The sequence below is a fragment of the Sus scrofa genome, chromosome 17 (genome assembly GCF_054392235.1).
Source record: "Sus scrofa isolate SSC_HxYL_T2T_F1_AM1 chromosome 17, Sscrofa_HxYL_maternal_Yorkshire_Landrace_v2.0, whole genome shotgun sequence".
NCBI lineage: Eukaryota > Metazoa > Chordata > Mammalia > Artiodactyla > Suidae > Sus > Sus scrofa.
In genome coordinates this window covers 40,129,280-40,145,625 of record NC_139399.1, presented here as the reverse complement: position 1 = coordinate 40,145,625, position 16,346 = coordinate 40,129,280, and the positions used below count along the sequence as shown (strand labels likewise).

Genomic DNA, 16,346 nt, shown 5'->3' with positions numbered 1-16,346 from the left:
GGAACACATGTTCCAGTCCAGTGGCCACTAGCCACATGTGGCTGTGGAGCATTTGAAATGTGGTGAGGGCCCCTGAGGAAATGAGTTTATTTATTTATTTGTTTTTTGTCTTTTTAGGGTCACACCCACAGCATATGGAGCTTCCCAGGCTAGGGGTTGAATCGGAGCCATGGCTGCCAGCCTACACTAGAGCATCTGCAACCTACACCACGGCTCACGGCAACACCAGATCCTTAACGCACTGAGCGAGACCAGGGATCGAACCTGCATCCTCATGGGTACTAGTCAGATTCGTTTCTGCTAAGCCACAAATAAATTTATTTTTATTCCATTGTAGTTGGTTTAAATTTAAATGGCCGCAGTGGCTGGTGGCCACCACCTCGGACAGCATAGATCTGAAAGTGACAACTGGAGTATGAGGTTCTCACTTGACCGGTGTCCTGACATGGATGGCAGGCCACTGGCCAGCTGCTGAAGGCCTCGCCCCTCCAGCCCCCCGCCAGCTCCCCCGCCCCGGCCCGCCACAGCGCATCGGAGGAGATTGCTATGTTTGCTCTATCAGGCCTCACTGCTTCCTGTCAACAGATGACAAAGCTGATCAAACATGCAGCTCATCCTCCTGTTCCCAGCTTCCCTTAAATGACTTTGGGACACACTAGAATAAGTTTGAAATCCTTCCATGCTCATTAATAGGGGTTTCTATCTACAGGAGCATTTCAGACTATCCAATCTAAAAAAATTAACGCTGGGAGTTCCCGTCATGGCTCAGAGGAAACAAATCTGACTACTAACTACGAGGACACAGGTTCAATCCTTGGCCTTGTTCAGTGGATTAAGGATCTGGCGTTGTCATGAGCAGTGGTGTAGGTCTCAGACACAGCTCGGATCCCATGTTGCTGTGGCCGTAGCTGCAGCGACCATGGCTCCAATTCCACCCCTAGCGTGGGAATCTCCATATGCCGCGGGTGTAGCCCTGAAAAGAAAAAAAAAAAATTAACTCTGGCTGTTAGGAGCTGGTGGCCCTGCTATCCTTTCCTGGGGACTCTTTGAGCTTTGGGCTCCAGGATGGAGTGGGCGGTACACACTTTCCCTAAACTGGGGCTCCTCTTCTCTGAGTGCTGCTGTCACCCCTCAGGTATGCAGAGATGCCCAAGGCTGAGAAGAACACCATCTCCCATCGCTTCCGGGCCCTGCTGGAGTTGCAAGAGTACTTTGGCAGCCTGACTCCTCCTGGGGCTGGTGAGGACCCCTCTGGCCAGGGATCAAGGGACGGCTAGCCTGAACCTCCTCTGTCTGGCGGGCACGCGTCCAAATACTTCTTTCAGAGTTGCCACTTCCTGGGGGTGTTACCAGCTGTCTGGAGCAGTTGGCTCTGCTTGGAGAACATTGGCCAAAGGACACCATCCTCTTGCCCTTGGGGGTTCAGTGGTCCTCGGTAGCCCCCAGGCCTGGGGTCCCGATAGGACCTTCGGTGGCAAAACTGGCCTGGGCAGTATTGAGGGTTTCGGGAAGAACCAATGTTTTTTAAATACAGCAAATAAAAATTCTGGAAGGTTCTTGCTTCCAAAATAAACTGGGTGTATCTGCTTTGAAATGCGCCCCAGGCAGGTGTCTGTCCCCTGAGTCGCCTTTGGCAGGAGCAGCCGTCCTCTCAGGTCGGGGACAGGGGTGAGGGGCAGGTGGCCAGACGAGGACAGTGCCGTGCGAGGCTGTTCATGCACCCTCGCTCGCCGGGTGTTACATGACCTTTGCCATGCCAAAGCCAGGCGGCCCACCCACCACCGATCGATGCCACCACCTCCCCCACCCACCCCCTGGCCCAGCTGGCCTCTGGTGTTTGCTGACTTGAGGGAACAGGCAGTGTGGGATGAGTGCTTTCACTATATCCCAGTGTAACTTAGAGCAGCTAAACTCTTGGTTTATGGGAGTTTCTGTTGTGGCTCAGCGCTTAACGAACCCAACTATCATCCATGAGGACACGGGTTCGATCCCTGGCCTCACTCAGTGGGTTAAGGATCCGGCGTTGCTGTGAGCTGTGGTGTAGATCAAAGACACGGCTCAGATCCCACGTTGCTGTGGCTGTGGTGTAGGCCGGCAGCTACAGCTCCGATTGGTCCCCTAGCCTGGGAACCCCCATGTGCTGCAGGTGTGGCCCTAAAAAGAAAAAAAAAAAAAATGTTGGTTTATGGTTATAATGGCAAATTGGTTTTTCTGGCAGGGAGTGGGGATGGAGTCCTTGACCCCATCAGGGTCCGCCTGGGGCCTCCAGGCCTTTCTGGAGGCCCAGCTCACCTGCCCCAGACCCTAAGGGTCTGCCCAGGAGCAGCCATTCCCTGAGAGGGACCTCAGGGGCCTGGGGTGGCTCCCTTGCCTTTCCTGCAGGAGTTCTCTGCTGAAGAGGAGGCGCCCAACCCCAAGGGCCCGCAGAAAAGCCCGCTGTATGGCAGCAAGTGCTGGGAGGGTCCTCCGTGCCAGAGCGTCACTCTCAGGCTTCAGTTCCAGCCCCTCCTGTCACTATGCCTCGGTCCCGGCAGCATGGCCCAGGGCCTGGTTTTAACAGTTGTTTCCTCCCCTAAGCTGCGTCAGTGAGTGGGGTGAGGACAGGAACTCTTGTGCCTCTGCTCCCCTCTCGCCTGCAAGCCCAGCTGGGTGGTTTCCTGAGGAAGTGCTGGTGGCCATGTCTCCTGGGTGGTAGGCGGTGTCTGGCTGGAGCTCAGATGTGGGGTGCTGGGGGGGGGCTGCCTATTCCTCCCCTGTGATCCTGGACCAGGCTCCACCTGCAGGAAGTATCCAGGCTGCTGGGGAGGGGCCCCAAAGAAGGACCACGTGCCCCGGGGGTGGGTGTGTGTCTGCTCCTCAGAGCTGTCCTGGGAGCACAGGGCACTTCCCGTCCCCCTTTCAGACGTTGAATTACTCGTGCCATAAGCAGCCCGGTGAACGTGCTGTCCCACCCCTACCAGCCAGCAACAGGACTGTGTGGGTGGTGGTTGAGGTTTCTTGACTGAGCCCCAGGCTCCACGCTGCATTGTTGACCCCCACCAGCCAGTCAGCCCTCTGCTTCCTCCCTCTACCTAATGGAAGGTGCCATCTCACTGCTGGGTCGTGTTTCTCAGGTTACCAAGGCGGTTGAACACCTCGCCTGTGAATGTTTTGGGCTCCCTCTGCCCCCCGTCCACAGCCTTTGCCTCTTTTCTGTTGGAGTCACTGACTGTGTGTTGGCTTGTGGGATTCTTCGTATATTCTAGAAACCTCCCTTTTCCGTTTCAGAGGCAGCGCATGTTATCTCTCCTCTGCGCCCTTGGTCTGCGGTGCATTCGTTAAGCCCAAACCCTGTCCAGTGATGTGATGGCGTCTGTGAGCCAGGTATTCTGTTTACTGCTGCTGCTCCCAGGTACACACGGGTCCACAATCCCTGCTGCCTGCTGCTGCTGTTACCAACCGCCTAAGGGCCAAGCTGGGAACCTGACACCTTCTCCCCACATGCCACCATCCCTGCCATCCCCGAGTGCTGCTCCAGGTGCAGGATGGAAATCTGGAACCTGTGTAGCAGTCAGGATAGTTCAGAACTGCTGCTCTGACCCACACACCTGTTTCAGTCTGTTATGGGAACTCCTATTGTGGTGCAGCAGAAACAAATCCAACTAGTATCCATGAGGACAAAGGTTCGATCCCTGGCCTCACTCAGTGGGTTAAGGATCTGGATCCCACGTCGCAGGGAGCTATGGTGTAGGTCGCAGATGCAGCTCGGATAGCATGTTGCTATGGCTGTGGCCAGTGGCTACAGCTGTTTCATCCCTTAGCCTGGGAACCTCCGTATGCCACGAGTGCAGCCCTAAAAACCAAAAAAAGAGAGAAAAATCTCCTGTCAGGCTGCTGTGCAGCTGCCTCTGGGAGCCCGGGCCTTCCTGATCTCCACACCACCAGCCACTGGCTTCTTCCTCAGGGCCCTTCCCAGAACACTTGCCGGGCGGGTGCCTGGCAACATGGCAGCATAGAGGCCTCCTGCAGTCGGAAGTAACAGCCCTTAGACGGCGCTCAACAGTCCCCTCCCCATGGGAGCGTTTCCCCCTCCCCAGGGCCCTCAGGTGGCCTTCAGAGGCTGGGGCGGGGCAGCACAGATGGAGGCGGCACATAGAAGCATAGAAACAAGCTTTATTCTCTAACATGCGTACAGTGAATTCCTTACACAATCAAGGAAATGGTTTCTCTTTCAGGCATCTGACTCTTTTATCAAAAGAAAATCCATCCTGCTTATTAGTCCCACCCTGGGCAGATGCTGCCCTGAGCAGTGGTCTGGACCCAAAGCGAGCAGACACACCTGGGCGCCCCCTCGATGCCCAGGTACCCTAGGCCAGTTGGGACAGCTGGGGGGTGGGGAGGTGCAGCACAAAGCAGCAAGCACCCCAGGATGCCAGACTTCCCCGCACGCAGCCACAGCGCCAGCCTGGGACGACCCGGAGGGGCGGGCAAGCGGGGTGTGGCCACGGCCTCAGTGCTCAGCATCCATGGCGTCCAGGTACTTGGCTTCAATGATTCGGGGCAGCAGGTTGTAGCTGGGGGGAGGGGACAGGCGGGCAGATGAGCCTGGGTCGGGGAGGAGCCGGCGGAGGGCAACCCCCCCGCCCCCCGCCCCGCCCCGTACCGGATGGGGACCATGACAATCATGATGAGGGGAAAGATCATCTTCATGTAGGGCAGGGTGCTCATGCCGAAGGCACAGAGCAGCAGCAGCTGCAGGACCTGCAGGCCCGTGAAGTAGTGGATCTTCCTCTGGGGTACCCTCCGGATGTAGTGGGTGGGTGGGTACGAGGTCTGTGGGGGGCAGGGACTGGGTGTGGGCAGGTCTGGCGCCGTGTCCCCCACCCCCACCCCTCACTCCCCGGGCCAGACACTCTTGCCTGGTCCTTGAGCAGCAGGGCCATGCGAGCGCACAGCTGGTTGCCGTCGATGGAGGTGAGCGCGATGTAGAGGAAGAGGCCGTAGAGCACGGGCTTGGGGATCCACTGTAGCGGGAAGGGCAGCAGCAGGAGGGAGAAGCCCACCAGGATGCTGGCGCCCAGGGTGGTCAGCCGCGTCTCCCTCACGTTCACGATCCTGTGTGGTTCCAGGGCCCTGGGTCACCTCTGGCCTGGGCCACAGGGCTGCGTGTGCTTCCCGGGTTGTGTCACGGCTGGGCGTGTGTCCCCCGAGCCATAGCCCTCCCTTGGTCACGTGTGGCCCAGGGCTTCCCCCCACCTCAGGGTCCATGTGACTCTTTCTCAGGCCTCTAGGGCCCACTCTCACACTCACGTCTCGTAAATGTGCCCATTCTCCACACGCTCCTCCACCAAAGCCAGTGCCCGAACGTGCAGCGGGGAGTGGGGGTAGGCAGCGTGGATCCAGGGCAGCCCGAACAGAGACAGCCCGGTGTTGATGATGGCGATGAGCAGGAGGTCCCAGTGGTAGGCAGTGCCCTTTACCAGCCTGCAGCGGACAGGGTCCCGTGTGGACAGAGCCCCCTTGGTCCCCCGGGGGTTGGGGACACGCTCGCCCCTCCCTCCCCAACCCCATGCACCTGTTCTCCGGGGCGTTAGCCAGGGCAGCCACCAGGTTCTGCTCGATGAAGAAGAGCAAGGAGAGGAGGAAGCCGAGGCCCATGGCACTGCTGATGGCTGCCAGGGACAGTGAGTGCATCTCGGGCATCTCAAACAGGCTCTCACTCGGGTTGTAGCGGAACTTGCCCACTGCAGCAGGACACAGGCCCCTGCTCAGTCCCGCGTCTCCCCACCCCACACCCAGCAACCCCCTTTGCCCACCCCCATGGCTGGTCCCAACTCACTCTTAATCTCCCGGAAGCCATAGGAGCAGATGAGGGAGAAGGTGAGCACGGAGATGGGCAGGGCGCAGTCGGACAGGATCTCGCGCATGTAGGGGTGCAGGTAGGGGCTGGGGAGCAGGCGGGTGTGTCAGCGTGGCCCGGGGCCTGGGCCCCTTCCCTTCACCCCGGCGAGGCCCCCTCACCTCTTCTTGAACTGGTAGAGGGTGTAGCTCAGCCAGAGTGTGCCCAGCATGATGAGGAGGCTGAGCACGGCGGTGTCCCGGGCTGGGGGCTCAGGGGCCGGGCTGCCCCCTGAAGTCAACTCGGGCGGGCCAGCCAGGAGGCTGCTGTTGAGGGCGCTGTGGAGGCTGCTGTTGAGGCTGGTACTGAGGCCCAGCAGGTTCACCGAGGAAGAGCTATATGCATAGATGTTCTCAAGGTTTTGGCCATAGTAGTACTTCTGGAAGACTATGGATACAGGCCATCGGGGCTCAGCCATCGGCTCTGGGAGCCTGGGGCCCTGTGGGGCTTCTTCCTGGATGTGGGGTGAAGGAGCCTGGAGGGCACAAGGGGACTCTGGGGGGAGGAAGGGAGGAGTAGCCGGGAGAGCTGGCCTTCTGTCTGCCTGGACCCCCGACCTGCCTGATCACCCCACATCTGGTCTATCTCTGACAGTGAATCCTGCCCGGCGCGGTGCCTCTGATCCTGCCTGGGCAGCTCTGTCAACCTCTAGCATGCAAGGCTGATGCTCTCTGCCAGTCACGGCGCCCAGAGCACCCTGGACCATGAGATCAACCTTAGCTTGAGTGCTTCCTGGCTGCCCTCAAGCCTGTAGCCCCTGGCCACCGGCTAGACACTGTTTTTTAGTGACCACACCCGCAGCACATGGATGTTCCCAAACCAGGGATCAAATCTGAACTGCAGCTGTGGCAAATGCCAGACCTTTTAACCCAATGCACCACACTGGGCCAGGGATCGAACCTGTACCTCTGCCGCGACCCGAGCCATTGCAGTCAGATTCTTAACGCACTGTGCCACAGCGGGAACTCCTACACACTCACTTTTGACCATGCCCTTGACAGCATCCAGCATGAACGTGATGGAAATAAACAAGGCAATGATCTCCTCCGTTGACCTGCCAGTGGAGGATATGCCTCGTGAGATGGGGGTGAGCTGTTAGGAGGGAGGCTTCCCTGAGCCTCAGCAAGGCCCCCGCTGCCAGTTCCTGCCAGGAAGCGGGCCAGGGCGCCAGGCTTTCCCCGTGGGACAGTGACATGGTGGGGGTGCCCCCTCTGCTCTCAGGTTACAGGGCCTCAGAGGCGAGCATGGAGGCTGACCCAAGTCTCTGGCCTTGGTCTCCCTCCTACTGGAGGCTCAGGGGAGGGCCTGTCACCTCTTGAAGAGACTCATGACCAGGCTGAGGTTGAAGAGGGCGTAAAGCGCGAGGAAGAAACTGTTCCACAGGCCCGTCCATGCGTAGAAGGTATTGAAGTCCAGATCGTAGTCGTCACAGATGCCCCGGATCACTATGGGCAGCGGGACAGGAGCGAGCAGTCAGGGCCAGGCTGGGGCCGGGGACCTCGGGAACCGTCTCCCCGCCGCCACCCCCACGGCACCGTGGATGTAGAGCGCCAGGGGCGCGGTTGTCAGCAGCACCACCAGCGGCTGCCCGGAGAAGAGCGCGTACAGGAGGCCTCCGATGCTCTGCCCGGCCATGGTCTTCTGCACGTCTGAGGAAGCGGGCTGGTCAGGGGGGCCCTGTGGCCCTGGGCCCCGCCCGGCAGGTCCCACTGGCCTCCAGCCCCTCACCAATGGCCCCATGCGTGTTCTCATCGTTGAGGGACCCAAAAGCGATGGTGGGCAGGAGGCAGGCGAAGTAGAGGAACAGAGTGGTGGTGATGAATTTGCCCACAGCCTTGTTTTTCCCGATGATGCCTGGGAACGGGAGATAGGATGGAGGGTGTGTGGGGGACACAGGACAGGCACACGTGTTGTCCTGGGGCCCAAGTTACAGGCTGAGCTCCAGGAGGGCCCCGGGCCACCTACCGTCAGTGAAGTCCAGTGGATACACAGGGAACCTGCGGGCGATGTCCTCCCGGATGCCCTTCCCCAGGGGGAAGAAGTCTGTGTGCTGTGGGGGCTGGGAGGAGGACACACCCCGTCAGCCCCGTGGCCCTCAGCCCTGCGCCCCATGCCGCCCACCCGGGCCGCCTCTGCCCTGTACCTTTGGGGGCTTGTGGAGGCAGATGGAGTTCATGCTGTGATCCGTCATGCGGGTGCCCGCAGACTGGCTCATCATGGTGAGCAACTGCCTCTGATGTACCAGGGCCTCCTTGAATTCCTCCTCTGTGCGGGTCTTTAGGAGCTTCTGGCGGAAGGCGATGTCTAAGAACATGGTGGCAAAGGTGCGTCCCACCTCTGTCGCAGTCTTGGTGCTTTTCTGGGGACGGGGCAGGAGAATCACACCTGCAGTCACTGTAGAGCGGAGGGCGCCCTGCCCCACATGGGCCACGCGTGGGTGGATGGTTCCACACACGTGGCAGGTGCCCGCCCCAGGACCTGGCAGCAGGTGCAGTCCCCCAGGGACGTTCAAGCATTAGCGGACCTTGCCACAATTTCCACCAGGTCAGCAGATCACCAGAACTACCATCCATCTAGGATTGTACAAACTCAGGGGTCACGCTTGTCCTGAGGAATGCAGATCTTCGTCGTCGTGGACAGTGGAATCGCAGCGACTGCGCTACCCTCGCCAGCGGCCTTTGCCTTGCCTGCTGGTTTATCTGGTTTTCAGAGGGGTTCTGGGCCCATCCAGCCTTCACCCTCTTGCCTGGCCAAGGTCAACCCTGTCCATGAACTCAGTGTCCAGCCTCCACCACAGCAGCCGTCCTCACCTCCCCAGCCTTGGTTCCCTGGGAGCGGCATCTGCCCCTTCGTGCTGCCCAGAGCTATAGTCCCGGGGCCACTCCGCACACACTGTGCTCTCCGGTAGCTGTAGAACAGGCTGGCCTCCCGAGGAGGAGCTGGGTGGCAGGATGGCTGACCTGTCTCAAGGCACCAGTCTAACCACTCAGTCCTAGGGATTCTGCTCCTTCCAAGGGTTCTGGTCACCTTGTCAGCGGTCACTCTCTGACCCATGAGCTGCCACCGCCCTGGATGCTGTTCCTCCCTCCCAGTGCAGTGACGTCTGGGGCAGTGCACAGCATGGCTGTGAAGTCCCTGGGAGGGACAAGTCCCTTAGCGCCCCCACCCCCTTGCTTAGAGAAAGCCTGGGGAGGGGCTGTCCCAAGCTCTGAGTCCACACCAGAGGCAGGGGCAGAACCATCAAGAAGCTAATGGAAGTTTAAGTGTTAAGGCCCTTTCCAGGCCTCGGGAGGGACTCGAGCCATTTTCTTCTTTTGGCCACACCTGTGGAATGTGGACATTCCTGGGCCAGGGACTGAACCTGTGCCACAGCAGCCACCCAAGCCGCAGCAGTGACAAAGGTGGATCCTTAACCTGCTGTGCCACTAGGGAACCCCTGCCATTTGCTATTCATGATTTTTAAATCCTTTTCCATAGGAGAAGATTCCCCAAACTGTATAAGCCTTGGCTCTCACAAAAGCGAGATGCCCCAGGAGTTCCCGCTGTGGCTCAGCAGTAACAAACCTGACCAGTATCCATGAGGACAGGGGCTTTATCCCTGGCCTCGCTCAGTGGGTTATGGATCTGGTGTTGCCATGAGCCGTGGTGTAGGTCACAGATGTGGCTCCGATCCTGCGTTGCTGTGGCTGTGGTGTAGGCTGGCAGCTGCAGCTCTGATTGGACCCCTAGCCTGGGAACTTCCATATGCCATGGGTGTGGTCCCAAAAAGAAAAAAACCAGTGAGATGCCTCTGACCAGGGGCTAAATGGCCCAGGAAGGAGTGGGGATCCTTGGCCGACAAATCATGGTCAGCCAACTAAAGGAGTTAGGGTTGGGGCAGGCCAAAGAAAGTGAATAGTGATAATCTTTTTTTTTTTTTTTTTTTTTTTTTTTTTGCCATACCCACAGTGTGTGGAGATTCCCAGGCCAGGGATTGAACAGCAGCAACCCTGAGCTGCAGCAATGGCAAAGACAGATCCTTAACCCACTCAGCCACCAGGGAACTCCCTGAATAGTGATAATCTTAAAAAGTATATATATATTTTTTTGTCTTTTTCTTTAGAGCCACACCCTCGGCATATGGAGGTTCCCAGGCTAGGGGTCCAATCAGAGCTCTAGCTGTCAGCCTACATGACAGCCACAGCAACATCAGCTCCAAGCCAAGTCTGTGACCTACACCACAGCTCATGGCAACACCAGATCCTTAACCCACTGAGCAAGGCCAGGGATCGAACCTGAGTCCTCATGGATACTAGTCAGATTTGTCTCCACTGAACCATAACAGAACTCCAAAAGTATCTTTTTTGAATCAGGAAGGGAATATAGCCTTTTGGGCAACTGCTGGGGAAATGAGAGCTTGATGAAGACCTGGAGAGTATGCTTTGGATAAACCCAGTAGAGACGAACAAAGAAGGTGAGAATAAGGTCCTCAGAGGCCAGGACGATGGGGCCTCTGGCACATGGGCGAGATGTCCCCCGAAGAGGGCAGGGTAACCCTCCTTCCCGGGGACACCCGAGACCCCCTCTTACCATCTTGGGCGGGGCCAGCACCAGGATAACGAACCGCACCTCACAGGAGTTCTCCCCCCAGTTCTGCGGGCGAACCAGGCGGCTGATGCACACGTGCCGCTTCACCAGGGCCTTGGAGGTACAGCTGGCAGGGACGGGGAGGACACACAGCACACAGGGGCCATCCTTAGGAATTGGCAACACAGCCCACAGCCCCCAACTTTGACCCCAGTGACCTCTGTTAAGGAGGAACTGAAAAGACCAAGTGGGGTGGATTCCTCACTCTGCCCTCAGCGCAGGAGGCCAGCCCGTACAGGGACAAGGGATGCCTGTCTCCGAGGTGACATGTGGGAGGCCAGTGGTGGTGGCCTGGCAACTCACATGATGCAGAGCCAGGACTGCTGATAATGCACCCCTGTGACTGTGGCAGTGACCCCTTGGATGGTGTCCGACAGCAGGTGGACTCCTGATGGGGTGGAGGGGACAGGAGGTCAGATGGCCCGTCTCCTTGCCCTCCCACCCAGGCCGAGGCACAGCCCTTACCTTTATCCTCCATGGGGGCCCCGGCATCAGTGAAGAGCATGGCCATGAGCAGGTCCAAGTGGCAGTCAGGCTCGGTGTTGTGGGGGTCTTGGGCTAAGCGGTACAGCATGGCCCGCAGCACGTCATCCAGGGAGGTGGCCGTCTCGTTCAGGATGATGCTGGCCCGGGCCAGGAAACCATCGAGGTCCCGGTGTGCCCGGACCTCTTCCTCAAAGTTCTTTAACTTCAGGTACTGTGGAGAACCACACAGGCCATGAATGGGATGCACCGTCCCCGCCTGGGCCCCTCCTCTGCGGTGGTCCCTGGCTGCCCCTGCCCACCAGGACCCAACACCCCCTTCCAGGAGAGAGGGCCAGCGTGGCTGTTCCCCGCTGCCACCCCGGGGCCAGTGTGAGATCCCCGCTTAGTGTGTGGGGAGCCGTGTGGGCAGCCTCCTCCATCCCCAGCGGGCGGCCTGGCTCCAAGGGTCCCCCCTCTGGCCGATGGGCCACTCACCTTGCGGGAGGTGTGCAGGAGCCCGTAGCCGCCAGGCAGTTCACTCTCTGCTGGAGGAAAGCCGGAGGGCTCAGGCTGCTGCCCCGCCTCATCGGGTCTCTCTTGGTGGAGCGGGGCCGCACCTGCCAGCCAGTCCCCGGTCCCCTGCACGCGCCCCCCCACCGGTCCTGCTACAACCCCCATACCAGACTGGGTGGGCTGCACCTCGAGGTTGACGTTGACAAAAAAACGGATGCTCTCGCCAGACACAATGGAGGAGTTGACCGTGTCGAAGGCCTCATCCCCCAGGCTCTCCTCACGGGTTTCAGAGGCATCATCCGTGTCACACTTGAGGTAGCCTGGAGACCCAACCACCACCAAGAGAGACCCCCGCAGAGGGCCTGGCTGTCAGGGCTACACCCCAGAGAGAGGAACGTCAAGCCAAAGGAGCTGCCCCCTCGGCGCACGCTCGGTGGTGAGGGAGGCCTCCAGCAGGAAGGCAACTTCGGTCCAGGTCGGGCCTGGTCCTGCCCAGCCCCCTCAGAGTGCGGCAGCCCGCTGACGGCCCCCGCCCAGTGGCTCTCTCCAACATCCTTCTGCTGCAGGAATCTTGCCCTGCGCTGTGCCACACATACCCTTTAGCTAGAGAAAGACTTGTTCATTCCACAGACTTTGGGCCAGGCACATGGCACAGTGACATAAAGACCGACTGGCACCTGCCTTCCCAGAACATCTAGGTTATGGGACCTGGACCTGTCTGGCTCCCCGGAGGTGACCCAAAGAAAGCCAGAGCCTCTGCAGCATCCAGACTCACTGGCACGGGGTCTCAGAGCTCCTCCTTCCAGGGAGGGCATGTGGGGCGAAGCATCAAGACTGAGAAACATCCAGACATCAGACAAGAACCCGGAAGCGGGACAGCCAGAGAAACAGCCAGGGGCAGAGAGGGGAATGACACTGCAGGGCAGGCCTCTTCTCAGGAAGCCCTCCTGGGGACATGCAGAAGTTCCAATCTGCCCTGAGCCCTGCTGTGGCTCCCGGCAGCCTCGGGGCTGACAGTCTGTGCCAGCCCTGCTACCCCTGTCCTGACCCCCAGCCCCCCGAGCCCAGTCCCACCCGCCACCTTGATGTCTCACTCCTCAGGCCAGGCGGCCAGCACCCCCGGCATACTGGCCCCTGTCCTCCGAGCTGAGGGCATCCCTCCCTGGAGGGCCTTCTTCCAGGCTCCATAGAACCTTCCTCCCTGCCTTACTCTTGGCCCAACTGGCACCTCTTCGTCAGTGTCCTGTGGGTGCCCTGGGGTGCACCACTTGTGATACTACCAGGAAAGGGGCCCTTGCAGCCAGAGCCCACCAGTGCCTGGCAAGCTCAGGTGCAGGGACAGGGAAGGGTCAGCAGCATGCCTCCACCTGCCAGGCAGTGACTCACCCTGACTTACTTCCACTCCTGCCCGCTGGTTTCCTCTAAACACCCCAGGCCCTGTGCCCCCCATGTCCTGTGCTCAGTCTGGGCCCTTTCTGGGGAGGAGGAGCTAGGCCTCCCCCAGCAAGGCCCTCATGGACTGGTGACCACTAGCTCTGGGTCTGCACTGCACTGCACTCCAGAGAAGAACGCTTAATTCAAAAGATGTCCTTCCCCCGTTTGTCCTGGAGCTCATGTCCACAAAAGACTCCTTCCTCCCCTGCTCCAGCCCTGCTTTGCTTAGACTACTTGATTCCGCAGTCACCTCCCACCAGCACCTGCTATTGCTTGCCGTGCCCCTCACACTGCCCCACTTCTCCCCTACCCTGGGCTCCACACAGGACCTACCCAGCCAGGCTGGGACCTACCAGCCAGGTGGTGGACCTACCATCACCTCCACCCTATAGCCCAATCACATACCTAACCTGCCCACCAGCAGCCTGGCACATGCGGTCACCATGCCCTGGGGACCCGGGGTAAGAGCATACCGCCACTCTATCCAAGCACTGTCCCATTAAACACTCCTCTGATGGTCAGGCCAGCTCCTGGGTCTGGGCACAGGCGAGGCAGCACAGAATCAGCCCGGGGATATGGGGAGGGAGAGAGCAAGGCTGGTGCAAGCAGGGAAAGCGGACGTGCAGAGAGGTTACAATTCTTTAGAGAGACAAAGGCAGCCCCTCCGCCACAGTGCTGGGCGGCGTCTGAGGAATGTGGGTACATACAATACCTGCCCTAAAAAAGCCGGTCAGGTAACCAGGCATTGTAACAGCAAACCATGGGAAAGCCCCGATGGTTCACAGAGTGCAGGATCCTGCCCTCCCAGGACCACCACAGACCTGCCAGTGTCCAGGGCAGTGTCAGCTGCCCCTCTGATGCCACCACAACCCCCAGGGAGGGTAGGCTCCAAAGGTGTCCCAGCACCAGCAGAGAACCATGAGTGCCCAGGTGGATACACTAGATTCCCTCAAGACCTCTGACTCCACACACACACCCACACCTGAAAGATACTCACCTGGGTCCTCAGGGTATCCACTCTGTGACATGACAGAAGACGCTTCTGCAAGGCAAGCCAAAGAAGGGTCACCAGCTCCATGGACTGGCCTTGGGCAGTCTCCCACGCAATCTGCTGCGGCCCGCCCCCACCCCCATGCTGCTGAGTCCTTCTTACCCTTCCCAGAGACCTCGGGAGTAAAAGGAGCAGGGGCCAGTACTAGCCAGGCTCCTTGAGGAGCCAGAGGGAGCCATGCCTGTTATTCTTCAGTCCATCTGCTAAGGGCCGCCCAGGTGGGAAGGGAGGGAGGCGGGGAGATGTTGTCAGCATGTTTCTCCAAAAGTAATTAACAGTACCCAGGGAAGGAAGGAAGCTTTCGCTGGTTGCATTGGTCTGGAAGGAGATCCCACTGGTCGACCTCCCTGTGGAAGCCGACTTCCCTCTCTCAGTCCTTCGCTGCCAAGCCCAGTAACTAGTTTGGGGCTCTTCTTCCGGCACATTTCGGGTCTCACTCACATGTCGGTCCCTGGTGCCATCAACACCCATCACACGTGTGGTCGCTCCCAACATCACGTGCCCGGGTTACATCGGGACCTGGCAACGGCCTCCCTCCCGCCCTCGGCTCCACCCACTTTCTGGGCCTCCTGGGAGGCGGAGCCGTTGGTCCCTTAGCGAGATGGGGGGGTGGGAGGCGCGGGGCGGCGGAGGGGGTGGGGGGAGCTGTGCGCGCTCCCCGCGCCGCCCCGGATGGTCCCAGGCTCTTCGGGGAAGGAAGCGACAGGAGGGGCCACGTGCACGAGAGGAAAACGCCTCCAGACTCGGAGATCGCGGGGGTCTGGGGTGGCGGTGGGGGTGCAGGATGCGGACCGGGAGCCCGGGTGGCATCCAGAAGGGAGGGGCGGGGGCAGTAATGGTAACGCCGGCGAGCTCAGGAATGAACAGAGGACGAGGGTACGGAAGGGTAAGGATGATACACACTCTACTCCCGGGCCAGGCGCTTCAACTGCACGTAAACAGATGATCTTCACAAACCCCGGTCTGGCTCTCGGGTGTCTGAGCGTCGGGGGAGAGAGACTACCGCAGCAGCGCAGGGGCGGGAAGGTGTCGGGTAGAACTTAAAACGAGGCTTTCAGAGGCGGGGCCTGCCTGGCTACTAAGAGCCCCGCGCTCGAGGTGCTAGGGACCCCATAACTCCGTCCCGCCATTTGCAAGACCCCCCACCCCTCCACCAGCTACCTCGTTTCTTCAAAAATAGTTAAGTGTTTCCAGACGCATTAAGTCAAGAGCGCGGTACGCACGAAGCCATCCTGGACCTCTCCACCACCAACAGCATAACCTCCCCGGCCTCCCACTCCCTCTCGGCCGAACTCACCCCCCCGCCCCCGCCCAGGCTGGGAAGGCCCCGCGACCCTCTAGCCGGCCCTGCCGGGGCCCGTGCAAGCCGGCGGCGTCTGCGTTCCCCCCTGTGCCTCGACGGCTCCGCGTCCCCGCCCACCACGCCTCTGCGACGGAGACCGGACGGCCTTCCCGCTGCAGGCACCCACCGCAGGGCTGGAGATGGAACGCGCGCCTGGTGGCCGTGGCCATGGCCCCAGCGATCAGCCGCCAGACGGCCGCACACCTGCGTGCACGCCCGGGATCCTCACCGGGTGCCGTGGGACCCCAACCTTGGCGTCCTGGGCGGGCCCGCGGCGGGAGCCGGCGACACACCCCTGCGCCGCGCCTGGGTCCTAATGCCGCGCCGACGGCCCTCCCCAGCGCCAGAGGCCTTGCGGTCCGGGCGGGGTCCCGTCCGCCCGCCCTGCGCCCTCACCTGCGCTTCTGTTCACCCCGGGCAGGCTGCTCCCGGGAGCTTGCGGCGACTTCGCCAGAGCTCGTAGACTTGGCTTCTTGGAGTACGCGCGCCCGGCTAGGCGCGGCTGGGTTAGGGACTGAGCGGGGCTGCGAAGGTTCTGCGAAGAAACTCGGTGGGCTCAGAGACCCTCGAAGCTGAGGCAGTGCTTGCACGGGCCCGGCTGAGGATAGGGCCTCCCTGGTGTCAGCTTTAAGTGTGTGGCCGGCCCCCGCCCCCTCCTCTCGGCAGGGGGCCTCGGCAGGGCCCAGCCTGCCCCGGCCCCGCCTTCTCCATTCAAGCCGGCTGCTCGGGCGGCAAATCCTCCTACTCCTCCTCCAGGAAGCGCGCCCCGACTAACTACACCGGCTGGCGTGCGTTCACTGGGCTACACCCTGGCCCGAGGAGCCCGCCGTCCTGCCTGCTCGGCGGCGTCGGGTTTGCTTGCTGCATGCCTCACGGTTTCTCTCCCGGCTTCGTTGCGCCCTCGGCCTTCTCTACGGTCAAGGTCTTGGCTTGCGGGCTTTTTCCTTCCCAAAGTGGCGTGGCCGACAGGTTTTCCCTTCCGGAAAAGAGGGAGCCCGGCCGGGAGACGCGCCTTCTCCCGCACCTCGTCCTCTAGT

General features: G+C 60.4%; 2 protein-coding genes across 45 annotated transcripts in view; one reads left to right on the top strand and one right to left on the bottom strand.

The window, feature by feature from the left end:
- Positions 1-6,934, top strand: part of ITPA (inosine triphosphatase) — a 19,351-nt gene extending 12,417 nt beyond the window's left edge. For 2 of the 5 annotated variants that reach the window (XR_014831738.1, NM_001444324.1), the window contains one exon: positions 1,136-1,573. Coding sequence is in view for 3 of the 5 variants with exons in the window: in NM_001444324.1 (NP_001431253.1) it covers positions 1,136-1,277 (142 nt within the window). In the remaining 2 variants the exon portion in view is untranslated. Of the gene's footprint in view, positions 1-1,135; positions 1,574-3,267; positions 3,585-4,214 lie in introns of those variants that run through there. The other 3 variants (XM_085002683.1, XR_014831739.1, XM_021077577.2) reach the window with 3 other exon arrangements.
- SLC4A11 (solute carrier family 4 member 11) lies at positions 4,133-16,346 on the bottom strand. 40 transcript variants are annotated; one of them, XM_085003390.1, is made up of 21 exons: positions 15,706-15,909; positions 13,914-13,958; positions 13,390-13,512; positions 11,650-11,802; positions 11,465-11,511; positions 10,970-11,201; positions 10,808-10,892; positions 10,448-10,571; positions 8,022-8,237; positions 7,844-7,937; positions 7,607-7,732; positions 7,414-7,527; positions 7,191-7,323; positions 6,859-6,932; positions 6,001-6,265; positions 5,819-5,925; positions 5,555-5,723; positions 5,290-5,463; positions 4,899-5,094; positions 4,643-4,812; positions 4,133-4,553 (listed from the first exon to the last, which is right to left on the bottom strand). In XM_085003390.1, exons 6-21 carry the CDS (start codon positions 11,076-11,078, stop codon positions 4,490-4,492), a joined length of 2,220 nt encoding a protein of 739 aa, XP_084859516.1. In that variant the 5' UTR covers positions 11,079-11,201; positions 11,465-11,511; positions 11,650-11,802; positions 13,390-13,512; positions 13,914-13,958; positions 15,706-15,909; the 3' UTR covers positions 4,133-4,489. The 40 variants fall into 40 exon arrangements, 35 of the variants coding, with proteins under 35 accessions (XP_084859516.1, XP_084859505.1, XP_084859517.1 ...); XM_085003379.1 differs by lacking the exons at positions 13,390-13,512; positions 15,706-15,909 and adding exons at positions 14,249-14,418; positions 15,129-15,321; XM_085003391.1 differs by lacking the exon at positions 15,706-15,909 and adding an exon at positions 14,409-14,551.

Excerpts from the sequence above, each read along its gene's own strand:
- SLC4A11 (XM_021077556.2), bottom strand. The coding sequence starts at position 14,462 with ATGTTGGGAGCGACCACACGTGTGATGGGTGTTGATGGCACCAGGGAC. Across the intron at positions 13,959-14,248 it reads AAGCTTCCTTCCTTCCCTGG|AAGCGTCTTCTGTCATGTCA; the intron begins GTACTGTTAATT and ends CTTGCCTTGCAG. Across the intron at positions 5,926-6,000 it reads CTCTACCAGTTCAAGAAGAG|CCCCTACCTGCACCCCTACA; the intron begins GTGAGGGGGCCT and ends CCTGCTCCCCAG.